This window comes from Nelumbo lutea, chromosome 6, assembly GCF_056320005.1.
Source record: "Nelumbo lutea isolate HS-2025 chromosome 6, American lotus-T2T, whole genome shotgun sequence".
Classification (NCBI taxonomy): domain Eukaryota; kingdom Viridiplantae; phylum Streptophyta; class Magnoliopsida; order Proteales; family Nelumbonaceae; genus Nelumbo; species Nelumbo lutea.
In genome coordinates this window covers 18,082,555-18,099,321 of record NC_142689.1, presented here as the reverse complement: position 1 = coordinate 18,099,321, position 16,767 = coordinate 18,082,555, and the positions used below count along the sequence as shown (strand labels likewise).

The following is a 16,767-nucleotide window of genomic DNA, read 5'->3' as shown; positions in this document are numbered from 1 at the left end:
CCAATTGAACCGGACCGGATCGGGCTGACATTCCATGTATGTAACTCTATATTGCATGCATTTCATAAATAAAACGTTCTTGTTATAAATTAGTCAAAGGGCTGATGGGCCCTATACTTTTTGTATAGTTAAGGAATCAAATGAGAAACCCTACTTGATTCTACTAAGAAATTAGGTTTAAAAGAGTGAAGATTAATTTACACCATATCATGACAATGATGATCATCACCATAGAATTTGGGATGAGAGAGAGAGAGGAAGACAAGTAGTAAAATAAACCATCAAATACGGGTCAAAATATTCTATTAAAATTAATAAGGGTCAAAATATTCTATTAAAATTAATAAGGGTCAAAATGGAGACGAAACCCGGATCTGTTTCGTTAGAGTTAGAGATGTAATTAGATTTTTATTTTTTATTATTTTTGTGCTAAGCAAATATTAATGTTGTTGAGGGGCTTGAGGCTTTGCCAGAGAGAGAGAGCTCCGGTTTTTTTTTATCAGTGCCAAGCGACGGACGTGTCATCTCTACTTATCTCTCTCTTGGTCTCTCGTTCTCTCTAATATAGGTCTCTCTCTCTCTCTGTTTCCTCCCATCCCCCCCTCTCTCTCTATGATGGATCTCGAGCGATCTCTCTCTGGAATTCGAGCTCTGTCTTGAATTTCAAGGGCGATTTCTCGAATCCTCAACCCCGATCGAGACCAGCTTCAATGGAGGTAAAATCCGAATTGTGTTTATGTTTCAAATTTTATTTTATTATTATTATTTTATTATTTTTCATTCTACAGGTTTTCTCGATTCGAGATCCATCTGGCTTTCGGTTCCCCCCATCACCCGGACCCAGAGTGCCGGTTTTGCTTGTTGATTCGTGTTTTTATTTTTTTTGGCACACTTGGGATTTTCCTTGCTGTTGGTTCCGCCTTCGTGAACAAGAATTCTGAATCGTTGTTGTGTTTTAATCTATGATCTTCTCGTTATTCTGGGTGCTTTTGTAAATTCTACATGGGAAAGATTTGGTTCTTCGGATTTTGCAAAATCGGTTGATTTTGATTTTGAAGATTGAATTTTGATGCAATTATGCAAAGGGGCTTCTATCTTGTTGCATTTGGGAATGGGTTTCACTGAAGTTTCCAGCATCGCAAATTTATTGGTTGATTATGGTGATCGAGTTTGATTGAAAATATGGAAGGTGTTCATTTGTTTCCAGTGTGTTCGTCAAACTTCATTGCTTTAATGGGGAAGGCTTTAGCTGACCTAATTTTGGGTTCTGGGATTTTGTAGGTTTCAGCGATGGATGAGACTAAGAAGGTAGAGAGTCTGACATCCGCTGCTGCTTTCGTGGAAGGGGGAATACAGGATGCCTGTGATGACGCTTGCAGTATTTGCCTTGATGCGTTCTGTGACAGCAATCCTTCAACTGTAACTAATTTGATTATCATTTTTCAGTGAAATCCATTTACCTCCATACTTTAATCCTTATTCATGGACTTTTCTCTCTTCTATTTTTCACAATTTTCTTTTTCCTTCTTGAGTATTAATTGTTATTCGATTTATCGATTTTGTTGGTGCAGGTCACTAGCTGCAAGCATGAGTTTCATCTTCAATGCATTCTCGAATGGTACAATCTGACTGTTTACTTCAAAAATATAAAATTACTCTCCCCTCTTCATCCTGTGCTTGCAACTGATAGAATTTTTCAGGCACATCAGACTGTGTCTGAAATTCATTTTTTCTTATTTGATGTGCACTTGTGATTGCTGTCTCCTAGAATTTAGTTGTGACTTTTTGCTGTTGAATTTAATTGTTCCACCTATAATGCTTTTATATAGTGATTTTGGTATTTTCCTTACAATCTAGGTTGATCAGACTGTTGATTGCCCCCAGAAGAAAAGAACAAAGATGAAAAACGGACCTTTTCCTTCTCAATTTCCACATATTCTATGTATTTAGGCATCATTTTGCGTTTCTAGTTTAAGTCAGTTAAATTAGGAGCAACAGAGGCCATTGAGTTGAGATCAACTGAAACTGATGAACTTTGATGACTGGCTGGCTGCACTCTGGGGAATCCAGGATCATCAGGTATAAGTGGAGCATTACATATAGGGATGTTATGGGAAACATCACTGCTTTGTTGTTGGGATGATACGAGTGTGTGACTCTTTGAGGGTGGAGTTAATGGATGTACTTTAGAGATTAATGCTAGGGAGGAACATGAATTTCTGGAACATTATTGTGGAAAGAAATTCAAAAGTAGTAATGCACTGTCTAACAAACAGGGGAGTATGGGAATACAGGTACATAATAATGGAGATAAAGACACTGTCAGGTGAATTAGAGGCTACATTTCTGTCATTTTGTTGGGTCAAAATATCTGTAAACTGTTTAGCAGATTCACTTGCCAAGCAAAGAGCAATTAGAAGTTAGATTTTCATGTGTCAATTGTAAATTTTCTCTAACATATCCGTGAAGTAGAACAGGGGTGCAAGGGCACAATGTAAAGAGGGCATTCAGCACAGGGGTGCTGGAATATACACACTTTAATGTGTATTTAATAAAAAATTCAGTTATCCATCAAAAGAAGAAAGATGTTTCCCCTGTTGAACTACTATAATGAAGTCTGTTATTCATGTTCTGATAGACTAGCATATTTGTGAAGTAGAACAGGGGTGTAAGGGCACAATGTAAAGAGGGCATTCAGCACAGGGGTGCTCCGGTGCTGGAATATACACACTTTTTTATATTTATTTAATGAAAATTTCAGTTATCCATCAACAAGAAAAAAGAAGTTTCCCCTGTTGAACTACTATCAATGAAGTCTGTTATTCATGGTCTGGTAGACTAGAGCATGAATTGATGAGTTGCTATTTTCCTTCCTGACTTTGGTGCAAATTGGTTCCATCCAATCTCTCTTTTTCCATTGGAAAGGCCAAAGATATGATTTATTGTAATTGATGAAACGAACAATGGGAGGCTTCATTAATTTTACTCTGCTTCATACCATTTTCCCCTAACAAAAATTGAGGGAATATTATACCAATATTTGGCATAGGTTATACAATCACTGTTGAGAATTCTATTTGCCTAATTTTCTAGGAGTTTTAAATTTCTCTTTTTATGAGGAGTAAATGAAGCTTGTTTTTGTTTGCTACTCTTGGTGACCATTGTTTAATAAAATATCTTGGTATTCCTTGTACTCTGAGTCCTTACATATATAGTTTTTTATAATTAATGCAAAGGTTCAAAACAATATTAATTTATACGGTTTCTTTAATATATCTATACACAGCGTAATAAGCATGGAGTTGCAGAATTAAGCAAACTGGTAAATAACTTTTATGAAAATATCAGCCTTGTCAATGGTTTCCAGTTTCCTCATGTATTTTAAATAGGCATTCAATTTTTTCTTCATCACTGGTAGTAGAAATATCCGATTTGGTCCAGACAGCAGGCCAAATTATTGATGCTTGTTTAGGCTGCTAGTTTGAAATGTTGTTGCATTGACGATGATGTTGGTAGAACACTGGCTGAAAGCTGAAAAGCCCCTTCTAGTTTTGTTGATTGGTCCTCCCCTACCTCTCTTTAAATCATTAGCATGTGTGATAGACTCCAAAGGCAAAGAAATCCATGGTTCTTATCCCCACAATGTGTGCTTTTAGTGGAGAAAGTTCTAACCATCTTTTTCTTTCTTGTTATTTACTCTAGCTGAATTTGGAGTCATTTCTTATCTTTATTTGTTAGAAGTTGGGTTGCTCCACAGAATACTATTGAACTGTTCTCTCAAGATATTTTGGAATGAGAAACCAAAAGAATGAAGTTGTTATTGGCATAGTATAAATGTTGTGGGGTGTTTGGGGGATGAACTTGATATGGAAAATCTAACTGAGCTGATTAAAGAGTTGCACATTGGATTTTAGTATGTGAAGAGTTTTCTGGTGTAAGGATGGATGACCTTAGAGGTTGGAAAGTTATTATTATTTTTTTATCAGAAACACAAAAATTGATTCATTAGATTAAAAAGAACATATACAACAAGAAGTTGTGGGCAGAAACAAGAAGCCCAAGAAGAACTATCCCACTATTTACAAAACATCCCAGAACATGGATTGTCTCTGAATGTTTGGAAGGTTAGGGGGTTACGGGAGAGACAGGTCGAGAAATCGGTGGTATAGGAGAAGGATTGAGATGAGCAAGATGATCTGTTTGAAGGAGATGATTAAGATGCTGTGTTTGGGGGCTTTACTTTGTTTCCTCTTATTTTTGTGCTCTTGATCTTGTTTTTTGATGTATGTTGGACGGGTGTTATCTTAACACCTGGAAGGTGCTTGTATTTGACCTGGTCTTTTATTTTTAATAAAATTTTCTTTTTACCTTTCAAAAAAAAAAACATGGGTTGTCTCTGAATTCCTTGTTTGGCAAAACCATCGGCCATACTGTTTGCAGATCTTCTAATCCACTTTATTTGGATCATCATATCTTGAGGTTGGCACATTATTCTTAGTGAATAACTTGGAAAGTCACTATCTATCCAAAAAAAAAAAAACTTGGAAAGTCAACAAGGTTGATTATTTGGCATACCCTTGAGGTCGGAAGACTCAAACTTACTATTGATGGGTGTTGTTTAGGTAACCCTCTAGTCTGGAGTGGAAGGAGTGGTAAGATGAAAGAGGATCCATAATATTAAGCTACACAGGAGATTGCATTATGCGATTATTGAAGGAGATTGCCAAGTTGTTATTTACTTGTATAAGCTCCAAAGCAGAATCTCCTTGGAGGTTTAGAGCTTTGGTAAGGGAAGCCAAATCCTTGAGAAGTAGATTGAACTGCTTGTTTAACTGGTTTCCTAGGATGGATAAAACCCTAGCTGATAGCTTGGCAAGATCTGGCATAAGTAGACAAGGGTTTATTTGGGGAAGCCAGGTCCTGGGGCTCATTTGTAATCACTTCTTTCATTTTTTGTGCTTTTGTATGCTCAGCCTCCAGCCTGTGGCTGTTTTGTATTGTCCCTGCTATGTAGCCTGGACAGTGTTGGGTTTTCCAAGGCATTTACTACAATTTTCTGTTAAATCTGAATGCAAATAGGTACGGAAACATCTGATTTTATATAATCTGGGCTTAGTGCTAGATTTTGATAATGCAGAAGTTAATTGTTTCCATTCAATAATAAGCATTATATGGGTTAGACAATAAGGGAGTAGCCACTTTGTGCAAAAAATGACACGGGTTAGGTTTATATCCACTCCACCCCTCCTAAGATCCTAGATAGCTGAGACCAACATTGGGTGATAGCGCGTAAGTGGATATAACAATCTTATATTCACCAACATTGGGTGATAGGGGTAAAGGTAGAATTTAATCTGTTTTTGGTGTCAAAATATTGAATTCAGTTTAGAGGCTACACCTTGGGCCTCATTGTGGGGAGTTTGTTCTGTGTATCCTTTGATTTGTGATTTTTAATTAATAAAATTTCTATTACCTATCAAAAAAATATTTTATTCAGTGAAGAACAATGAGAAAAAGAACATGGTGTAAAATGAGAAAATTTGTGCTGTCTCCTTATGTCCAATTTTGGTATTCTGTCCGTTTAGAAGAGTCCTTGCAAACTACTGATTAGAAGAAAAGGGAAAGAAATTGAAAGTTCGCTTCATTTTTCTTGTAGGTGTCAGAGAAGCTCGCAGTGTCCCATGTGTTGGCAACCCATCACTCTTAAGGATCCAACCAGGTTCATCTCATTCAATTCAATGTTTTCATTTCTAATTAATTATTTTACAACCAGTGGTTTTGATGGGAACTATTTGCCGTCTTTGTTGTGTAGTCAAGAACTGCTTGAGGCAGTAGAACGGGAGAGGACCTTTAGGTTTAATCCACCACGAAATGCCACGATATTTCATCATCCCACCCTAGGAGATTTTGAATTACAGCATGTCGGTGCTGCATCTTTACTAGCTGGAAGCCTGGAATCATGCTTCTATTTTCCTGTCCTATTTTTCTGATTTGATTTTCTATTTTCCTGTTAATGCAGTTACCAGTAGGTTCAAATGGTGCTGAACTTGAAGAACGTATAATACAGCACTTGGCTGCTGCTGCTGCTATGGGGAGAGCTCATCATATTGCCCGAAGGGAAGGACAGCGCAGTAGGGCCAGTGGTCAGGGTCGACCACAGTTCTTGGTGTTCTCTACTCATCCCAGTCCACCTGCTGGTGCCGTTACTGCTTCTCTAGCTCAGAGGGGAGGGGAAAATGAGCAGGCTCCTGCAATTACTGTTGCTAGTCCTTCTGCTCCTCTTACAGTCATAGGGGAACAACCATCTAATCAAACTCCAGAATTATCTCCTGTACAAGATGGGCAAATTCCTTCATCAGCATCTGGATCTACCACTCTTGGATCCAGTCGATCTGGATTATCCTTTAACAATCGGTATTTTTTTCATTAACAACTTGATTCTCAACTTGCTCGTCTCAGCTGTTCAAATTTTTATTTTCACTTTATATCTAAAACATTGTTCTATTGATCATTTTCATATAGAAGTTCTGCTGGTCACTCTTCTCCAGTAAACCAAGACAGATCAGGACCTTCAGAATTCCAATCATTTTCAGAGTCTTTAAAATCTCGATTCAATGCAGTGTCAATGAGGTATAATTCATACTGAAAAATGTGATCAAAAGAAAAAAAAAATCTTCATAGAAAATACCCTGCTCCATCCACTGAAAGATATCCTATTCTATGTTTTGTTTGATATGCTTTTTTGGGTGGTTCCCATTTGCTTTATAGTTGGTTATGGAACATTATATGATACTACTTTGTTTATTTAAGATACAAAGACTCTATTTCAAAGAGCACAAGAGGTTGGAGGGAGAGGTTTTTCTCTAGGAGCACATCCATGGCAGATCTCAGTACTGAAGTTAAGAGAGAAGTAAATGCAGGAATTGCTAGAGTATCAAGTATGATGGAACGCCTGGAAACCAGACAAAATAGCAGAGCCACCACAGCTTCTATACCAAATAACTTAGAGGGTTCATCTGTCACAGAGCCCAATAACCAGAGTATTGCAGAAAACACCCGTGGTAGCAGTCCTTTGAATGACAGCAATACATCAACTTACTGTGCTGCAAGTTCAGGTTCGCATTAAGTTGTCCTACATTATTTCAACATGGCATATTACCGAAGCACTCCATCTATGAAGGTGAGTCTTTGATATTGGTGTTTTTGACATTTCTCAGTACATTTTCTTTGTTTTCTTAGCTGAATTGTTTTGACTTTGATTTTCAGTTTGTCTTGTGATTGTTATAATACCTAGCTTTTTAATCTTCTTAAACATGTTTATCCTCAATTGCTATACCTGTCATTTTCCATTAAACTTATCCCTTTTTTTTGTTTTTGTTTCTTTGCTTTCAGTTTGTCTTGTGATTGTTACATTACCTAGCTTTTTAATCTTCTTAAACATGTTTATCCTCAATTGCTATACCTGTCATTTTCCATTAACCTTATCCTTTTTTTTTTTTTTTGTTTCTTTGTTTTTTTTTCTATAAGTTGTATGTTACCTGTTTTTTCCTGTGCATTTGTTTCTTAGCAAGTGAAACTGGCACTTCTGGTGCTTGATGTCATGAGCTACTCCTAGTTTGGTGCTACATATGAGCTTTCTTTTTTCTCTCTTTTCTTTTCTCCCGTCCTTACAACCCTCGGTGCCATGTTTCATTTTTCATTGTTGACTCAGTTTGTATTTATTAGTGTTTTGGAGGGAAGATTCAAAATACTGAGCGTTCCATTCTCCCCCTTCTATATTTACAACACAGTGTTTTCACAATTAAGCAGGGGTGTCTCTCACCTATCAAAAAAAAGGGTGGCTCTCAACTTGCGGAAATGGTAAGATCCCTAAGAGGAATGCACCATTGCCTTGGTTCTTGATGGCATGCATTTCAATTTACGTTAAGAGTCCCAACAGGACCACCGGTTTATACTACCATGCAGAAAATACCTTCTTCAATAGTTGGTTAATGTGTGCCAAACATATTTGTTTTATATAATTTTGTCAGTCAACTAATAGGTTTATTCATGACTCTTGATTTGTATTACAACTTTAAACAAAATTTACCAAATTGAGTCTTCTTACACCTTAAGCAATTTCTTATTTAATTAAGCTTCAATTGTTGTACTTTCTTGCAGACAATGCTTTCACTTTTGTTTTCTGAAAATATGTATTTGCATAGACATGTGATTCCACTATGTTGTTCAGAAACTTGCCAATCAGAATCCAGGTGCCTTTTACAACTTGGAGACTTGCTATAATCTTCTCTTTCAGATGCAAGAAACTGTAGGGAGAAACTTGTGGAACATTGTAGAGTTCAGTTATTTGGGTTTATTTGCTGATTTTTAGCACTTCGTCTCTGGTTATTCATTTTCTAAGGCCTGTCTTTTGTTGGCACCAGTAGTGGGTGCCAAAATTTTATTGGCCTAGTTAATGATATAGAGAACTTTGAGTCGGGGAGTTTTGTTCATGGTTGCATTGTTAATCATATTAACTAGTTGTGTTAAATCTCTATTTTTGTTTTCTTGATTTGTGAAAAACTTAGATTTCCCTTTAAAACATTTTTTTTTTATAATTTTTCAGGCTTTACTCCATTTTCCTAGATATGCGATGCTCCTGCTCCATCGACATAATGCACTTGCTCAGTTCAGGCTAGTATGTAATGTATTCACATACTGAAAGAGCATTTGTGGTTATAGTAAATAAAAAGAAAGCAGAAAAAGAAAAAAGCTCCTACTTTGGACAAGCCTACAAATGCATATTTTTTGTAAATTTGTTAAATAGTTCGAACCTACCCTTGGATATATTTTGCTAATTTTGACTCAGGGACAGTTGGAAATTGACTGCTTTTGGAGAGTAAATAATTTCAAAAGATGCTTCTAGAAAATCCGAAGTAGTTATTGGATAACTAAATGCAATTACTTCATTCCATTTTTTGTCTTGGAAAGTACGCTTACACTGTTTGGTTTGAAGGAAAAAAGTAGGGAAAGGTAGGAAAACCTTTACAAATCTTATTTATCAAAAAAAAAAAAACCTTTAGAAACTTTGTATGAGTTTCCCTACCTTTTCCATCAAACCAAACATAGCGTCAGGTTAACTTGCTGGAGAAATACATATGTAATTTAGTCAAGATTTTAAAAGGCAGATGCGGGGTCGTTGGCTGCCAAAAAGGTGAGGCGTAAGCCTCAAATTAAAAAATTAAAAATTATGGGCATAGTTCATAAATAATAAAAAACATGAAAAAACAAATAATTGTATTTTTTATGTAATTATACATGACTTATTTAATGTATAATGGTCTAATAAATGCTAATTGTATGTTCAAATCCTTCCAAGATTATTCTTATGAGATCTAAACGCTAAAATAACAATGCTATAATCAAAATAATGAGCACCTAACAACTACTATATAGAATTTGATATTACAATACAAATTTTAAAATATAGAAAAAAATTAAAAAAAGAAGATGAGATCAAATGAGCATATCTTAGCTATTTAGAGAAAACACCTGTCGCAATCCAATAATCAAATATCAAAATATGAATCATTGAAGTTCAAAAATGCAAATTGCTATAAAAAACAAAATACTTTAGAAGAGTTTAAAATATCCATTCCAAATTACAAAGCATAGTTCTAATATTAATTCAAAATATCCATACTCTGATACTCCATACTAATATAATATTTTCTCATTCTAATAAAATATCGAATCACAATAAGTCGTTTAGTCCTTAAATGCATCGAAGATTCATCCATGAAATCGATCGTCTTTATGATCATTTGATAATTTCTCATTTATCAATGACTTTTCATCCTCATCTACTAATTCCATTAGTCCATTTTCTTTGCCTAAATATGCAAATAAGAAAATAAAAGTTAGAATATTTTAAACAAGTGAAGTCATAATTTTAAAATTTAAGTTTCAAAAAACAAAATAAAAAATCACTTTTGAAATCCTTTTTCATTTTAGCTGAGATGGTCCTATTGGGATCAATGGCCTTACCCAAGAGGTGGGTGAATTGGGTAGAGCTCTAAAAACTCTGATTGTCTTAGAGTTGATCTGAATTTATACTCTTGGCAATCAAGTTCTGGAAGGTTTGGTCAATTAGGTTCAACAGTTACTCAAAATAATGCACTTGAATTGACCAAATTGTTGAACTAATAAACCTATAACTATAACACATAAACTAGTAATATAGCAAGAGCTACAGGGGTTAGCAGTTAACAATGAAGCACTACAATAATAAAGAATGTTAACAAGAAGATAGTGGCTGAAAATAAATTAATCAGTTAAGAACTGTAACCTTTTATTGGTTAGTGGTCTACAGTTAATATAGAATAAGAACAACAAATGTAAATAATTGTAGAAAAGAAAAGCAATAACTTAACGTAAATAAACCCTAAATGTAAATGACACTGCACTTGGTGGTATGTGTCTTGGCAGTTAAAGAGAGAGAGGACTAGCCATTAACAAGTAAGTAGCAGAGAAATTAGCCTACTACTTCAGATAGTTGTGATATGGACCGGCTATCAAAACTAACTGTAGAAAAGTAAATATTGTTGGAAATGTAAATGAACAATAACTGTAAGGCTCAGTTTGTAAGGAGTACAAATACAAATATATAGAGTGCAAAACCTTACATTTTGTATTATTTTGTACGTATTTGTATTTGTATTCCTTCTAAACTGAGCCTAAACAACAATAACAATAAAAGTAAAGGCATAATTGAGTTAGTAAAGTTAGAGCTCAAATTGCACCAGCATTCCCTGTATTTTGCAGATGAAAAAGAAAAAAAAAATGCAAGTCTGCAAAATTTTAAGTATTGCAGTTGAGTAAGTTCACAAATAAAAAATGAATTATAAACTTGAAAAGATAAGAAACAAAAACAAAGTGGTTGTGGAAGTTGACAAATTGTGGGCAAAGGTGACTATTAGTATTCTCCTTGGATGTCCATTTGTGATATCCTTCTCTTATTCTTATTATTCATCAGATATAACCCAGATTCTAGTACTCTATGTCAAGTTTTGGAAGAATGTTTGGGTGGGCAATTTACCATTAAAGGAAAATTTTCTATCTCGTTTTTGCATCTCCAATGGTAGGGAGGAACCTATTTCCTGTTTTATGGTCCCATCTAATTCATAAACTGGTATTGATTGGGATTTGGGGGTTTCAAAGAGGGTTACCTGAGCTTGATTCCTTATGTTTTGAACCTACTTTAAGGTCTTGGAGGGGTGTGCTTGGATACTACAAAAAGGGATAAGAGGGTTTGGACCCCCTCTCCCTATGGTATACCTTTACCCGTGCTTCATTTTTCTCATCTTTGACTCAGCCGAGTGAGTCATGGATTATCTTTTCCAGTAAAAGAAATTTGGAGTAATCCTATGCTGCCTGGGTGGTTTTTGTTGGGAAGTGCAACTGGAAAAAATGAATCCTATGCTACTTGGTGCCTTTCCCCACTTTGGTGCTCTCTTTGCTAGGTTAATGGTGAAATTAGTTATCAATATCTTGCCCTTTTTTGTCAATTTGGGATTGGTTTCTCTTTGTTTGTGTAGATGGAACCCTCCACTTAATGTACACAGTCTGTTTGCTCTTACTTTCATAAGTTGGTCAAAGAAGAGGGGAAGAATATTGTGGAGGTGTACAAGAGCTATAGTTTGCTGGACAATTTGGGAGGAGAGTACCAAAGAATTTTTTTGGATAAAGAAATAAGCTGGATGTGATTATTGAAGCCATTACCATTAGGGTGATTCATTGGATGAAGACAGACCTCTTTAAAGACATTTCAGGAGGTGAACTGATGAGAGAATGGAGGGAGGATGTTAGGCCTTCCTGATCCCCACCATATGATGGAGCTGTTAAACTCAACTTTGATGGAAGTAGTGAAGGTAATACAGGTCCCCATTACCGTCTTCTGTACTCGATACAATTACAACTGTTCTCAAAACCAAACCAGATGTCAAATTGGAAAGCTGGGTAATTTCTGGTTATTCTGTTTAAGCCGGTGGTTTATTCAGTCTGAAATTTTAGGGGTGTCAATTGGACTGGACTTGGTCCAATCCCGATCCAGTATAATGTGAGTTCATTACAAATGGACCAGATCCAATCCATTCCAATGAATATTTTGGACTATTTTGGCCCGGACCAATTCAATGTTTGGACTGTCCAATCTGTTCAATTTTTTTTTTAATTTAGATTAATTTCAATCCAAACTTAACCCCATTGACACCTATATTCTTATCTTATATCAATGTGAGTTCAAATCATCTCCCCACAACGTCCCAAAGTACATTCCCATCATGTATTGAGAACATCTTCTAATGATGATACCAGAAATGATGATGTCACCATTGAGAGATGTTCTCAGTACACAGCGGGGAGCCGGGGATGTACTGTGGGATGTTGTGAGGGGCAGTCTTGTGGAGGGTTGATTGGGTCTATATCAATAGATCAGATGTTGACTTAATCCAACTCAATATAATATAAATTTATTACGGATAGACCAGGTCATATCCAATCTAATAACCGTTTTGGGCTAGACTGGCCCAATCCAATAATCCAATATATCTTGTTGATCCGTCAAAATTGATTTTAGATTGGACGGGTCAAAACCGGTCCATTGACACCCATAATCCGAACCACCACCAATTTTCAGTTTCTTTGATTCAGCCACCTGATCCGGCCCTGGTTTTTAAAACATTGCCTGAGACATAAATGTGTACGATGTTCAAAACCATTGTAATTAATGCAGTGGGCTCCACAAATGAACAATTTTGGCTGGGCTGCACACAAGATTTTTCCTCACTGCATATTCGAGGATAAATTGTGAGCTTAAATAGCTCATTCAGACCACCGACACTAAAGTGGGATGGTTTCAAAATTATATTCCTGGAGCATTTAGTATTGTCTTAATCAGTTGGCAAGCAATCAAGTATTGCCTTTGACATTCACCATTTCTAGGACTGGACATGCTGCTTTGCTTGCAAAACAATAGAGCAAATAATCTCTCTCTCATTTTCTCATGCTTGTTAGCTTTAAATTCTACCATTCCACTAACCAAAAATCCTATTTGCTTGGAAACTAAAGGAAAATAGTCAAGTAATATTATGTCATTCTCAACATTATCGGGAACATTTTTTTCACCAAGTTTTAGTACGAAAATACAAATTTTCAACAAAAAATAAAGAATATTTAATTCTTTTTTTTTTTCAATTTTTCTATTTGTAATCTGTTTATTATGTAAGGCTCTTTTTAGAATGAAATAATTCTGTTAAACGATATTTACTAGTAAGAGGGTCTCATTTAAAGTACATTGGCAATATATTGGACTGGAAAGGGAGAATTTTGGGTCCCCAAACCCATGAAAATTTGTGATTTCTGTGGTGTATGAGAATAGACTGTTAGTACTCGCGGAAAAGTACTAAATTTTAGACTTTATTATATACAAATTTGAAACGGGAAAAATGAATACAATGCACTTATTTTGCTTTTCTGTGAAATTTCTTAGGCTCAGTTGGAAAGAGTATAAATACAAATATGTACAGCTTAAATACATACAAAATATAAGGTTTTGCACTCTACATATTTACATTTATACTCATTCCAAACTTGGCCTTAAGAGCTTCCCTCAACTTACTATTTCTCTCTTATTTCCTATCAAACCAAACATAACAATAACGAAATGTTTATTGCCTCCCCACTAATCAGGCCTAAATTGGTCTTAATCCTAATCAGGTCTTAATATAAGAGACCAAATTCAACAATTGAGTAAGATACTCAAGTAGTGCATTTAGTAAAAAAAAATGCTATAAAAGTGTAGCCATTTGGCAAAATTTTCCATGTAGGATATTAACAATGTGAAGAACATAGGCTGACATCATGTCCAAGATTTGTAGCTCATTCGAACTTCTTTTGTTACAACTACCTAGAATGAATATTCATCCCAGGGTGAAAACACATTTTGCCGTGCAATTTTATGCCAGAAAATTATTTCAAGGGAATTCACACCCGCTGCAACCTTGGTGGTAGAAAAAATTGCAACAATAGTACTGGCACTACCCCTGTTTTATATTTAAATTCAAAACTTCAAGAAATATGTTTTTTGATTGGATTGCTAGCTAGCATTTCCATGCTTCATTGGGTGGTTCCAATTTTCAAGATTTTTCTGCAATCAACCATGGCATCAACAGTTGCCGACTCATATAAGAATATGCAATGAGTAAGAAAACTGGTAAAGAGCCTTCTCAAACACATAAGTAAGCCACTTAAACTTAAAGCACACTAGTTCATAACTCATTAGTTGATTAGATCTAAAATTAGTTCATCTAATTTGTAATATTGATTCATTAAGGGGTGTTTTCCAATATGTTATTGTTTTTGTTGATGCGGCAGTTATTATTTTGGAAAACAAAATCATGAATATTGACAAACACCCACCAAGCTTAAAAGGTTGATTTACTAATTAAGTTCAGTAATCGATTCACTATATTTCACAAACTTGTGTTGAATTAATTCATGAAGCTAATGAACTTTAATTATTTCAATATTGATCTTCTTAGCGAATTCCCCAAACAGTCATTAGCTCAAAATGTTGGACATGTTTTTGTTTCTTAGGTTAAAAAAACAAAATTGAACAACTAACAATTGGTAAAAACTGTAGAATAGATCTACTGGGGAGATGATGTAATGAATACATCATCCAACCACTGATTGGAAGACAGAATTAAAGGTCCATGCAGATGGTTGCTGCAAGGAAGGACAAGGTTTAGAGAAACGTGGTACTATATTTATAATTGCTTTTTAAGTATAAAATATAAGTATGATACTATATATGGTAGTGGCTGCATGTTTTGCTAATATAACATTTAAACTATAAATTTGTTAAAGAAGTGACATAGTACAAGATATATTCAGTATTGACTTCTCACCATGGGCATCAAATTAAATATAATATCATCAATCCAGGAAAAAAAAGACAAAGGCGTTCTGCCCATCTGAATGATGGCTTCATATTATGGTTTTGATGTGGAGGTAGTCCAATAGATCAAGTGATTTTTTTTTTTTTTTTTTTGTTGGAAGAATTGAATAATTTATGTGAATGGCAGATTTCTCAATGGGATCTAGCTCTCGCTCCATTGGTTAATTAGAAGCCCCACTGTAATGGAGTTTAAGCAATATGCATTATTAGAAAGATGGGGCCAACTGGCCAAAGTCATCATCAGAGAGCCTCTGATTCCCTACAAGGATGACAGTGCCACAATAATTTTATCACTTGTCTCATAAAAAGGTGGATTTGGATTTTGGAGACACCCGTGAATGAATTCGAACTAGGAGATGAACTTTTGCCCAAGTTCAGTTAGACAATTTGAAATTATTATCTTCTTAATTGAAATTTTGAATTAGTATAATAAGTGGTTGATATCATTTGATTTTTCTAATCTTTGGCCAGCTAATTAATTTCACAAATGGGAGTCATTCAACGATAGTCTTTTATAGTGGTGGATTGATATATCTCAGTCAAACTAGATATTTTACCAACCAATGAACCAGTGTTTAGATATGCATTTCCTTTGTTGCAATTGATAAAATAGAGTAAAATTCTACAACGTGAGGGTTTCTCTCTCTGCGTGAGGGTATCTTTATTGATGGGAGGGTTTTTTTCTCACATCTATGGATGCAAGTTTTTTTCTCTCATGCTCTGCATGAGAGTTTTTTTCTCACACCTATGGATGTGAGTTTTCATTTATTTCTCTTCATATTGGTGTTTATTGGAGAGGGTCTTTGGACAGGTTTGAGAGATGACGGTTTTGATCCAAGCCTATGAAGTAGACTTGGGATCTTTGGTTCTATTCATTGTAATCTTCGTTTTTTCCTCTGCTCTTTTTCTTATTTCTGTTGGGCCTTGGTCGAATTTGTGTGTGGTGTGCCTTTGGAGTCTATCATGGGTATCCATTTGTTTTATAATGATGTTATTGTTCCTGACAAGCCTTTTTCTGATGATTTTTGAGTTCTCTTCGGTGACGTTCAAGCTCCAAATGTTTCAGTCTCTATAACAACATGGATAGGTAGTTTTTTTACACAATTTACATCTCTACAGTTATAAGTTACAACTTCTTTTGTGCACTTTTAACTTTCAATGAGGCCCATTCCTAAAATGTTTGGATAGTAGAGCATTAGGGAGAGTTTTGTAACAAGAGGCGATCTTGGGCCTCTCCTGCTTCACGTTTTCAATTATGCCATGGATTGGATGCCATGGTACCTGTTTTCTCTATACTCCTTTAGGGTTTTACGTAGTTGATGTGGACTCATTTGGTAGGGAGACACACTTGCTGGCTTCATCTCTGTTGGAAGAATTTAGCTGACCTTTCTGGCGTTTCTTAAATTTGTGACAGTTGCAAAGATTTCTCAAGCCCGGTGTTCATAGCTCTTAGCACACGGAATATGCTTTTTTTTTATTGTATTTTGCATTTCTGTTAATTTTTTTAATTTATAACCTGAGCATTTATGAATGAACTTGTCTTTAGGCGTAAAAAAAAAAAAAAGAAAGAAATTCTACAACTACAAACATCAACAATAAAAGGGAGTGGAGATTCTACTTGAGGCTTTCAATGGACTTAAACCTTTGTATCCATTGAACAATTGGATTGGATGTGGATTTGGCCCATCAGATCTGATTCAGGTCTGAGTATAAATCGTCGAAACCCCAACCATATCACAACTAGAAAACCTCCACCAAAGCAGCAACCC

At 35.4% G+C, this 16,767-nt stretch overlaps 1 protein-coding gene across 12 annotated transcripts; it reads left to right on the top strand.

Annotated features, from left to right (window-relative positions):
* The first annotated feature begins 206 nt into the window (after positions 1–206).
* On the top strand, positions 207–8,909 carry LOC148847679 (E3 ubiquitin-protein ligase RHF2A-like). 12 transcript variants are annotated; one of them, XM_088949434.1, is made up of 11 exons: positions 207–716; positions 789–1,189; positions 1,282–1,419; positions 1,572–1,618; positions 5,657–5,719; positions 5,813–5,921; positions 6,020–6,414; positions 6,523–6,630; positions 6,811–7,180; positions 8,161–8,252; positions 8,606–8,909. In XM_088949434.1, the coding sequence occupies exons 3-9, from the start codon at positions 1,291–1,293 to the stop codon at positions 7,124–7,126; spliced, it is 1,167 nt and encodes a 388-aa protein (XP_088805560.1). In that variant the 5' UTR covers positions 207–716; positions 789–1,189; positions 1,282–1,290; the 3' UTR covers positions 7,127–7,180; positions 8,161–8,252; positions 8,606–8,909. The 12 variants fall into 12 exon arrangements, with proteins under 12 accessions (XP_088805560.1, XP_088805562.1, XP_088805559.1 ...); XM_088949436.1 differs by lacking the exon at positions 8,161–8,252 and having other exon boundaries at positions 6,526–6,630; XM_088949433.1 differs by lacking the exon at positions 8,161–8,252.
* The last annotated feature ends 7,858 nt before the right edge of the window (positions 8,910–16,767 follow it).

What these genes read in the sequence shown, in the direction of transcription:
- LOC148847679 (XM_088949424.1), top strand. An exon ending in ACTCTTAAGGATCCAACCAG is followed by an intron (nt 5,720 to 5,812) that starts GTTCATCTCATT and finishes TTTGTTGTGTAG; the next exon opens with TCAAGAACTGCTTGAGGCAG. An exon ending in GAGATTTTGAATTACAGCAT is followed by an intron (nt 5,922 to 6,019) that starts GTCGGTGCTGCA and finishes CTGTTAATGCAG; the next exon opens with TTACCAGTAGGTTCAAATGG.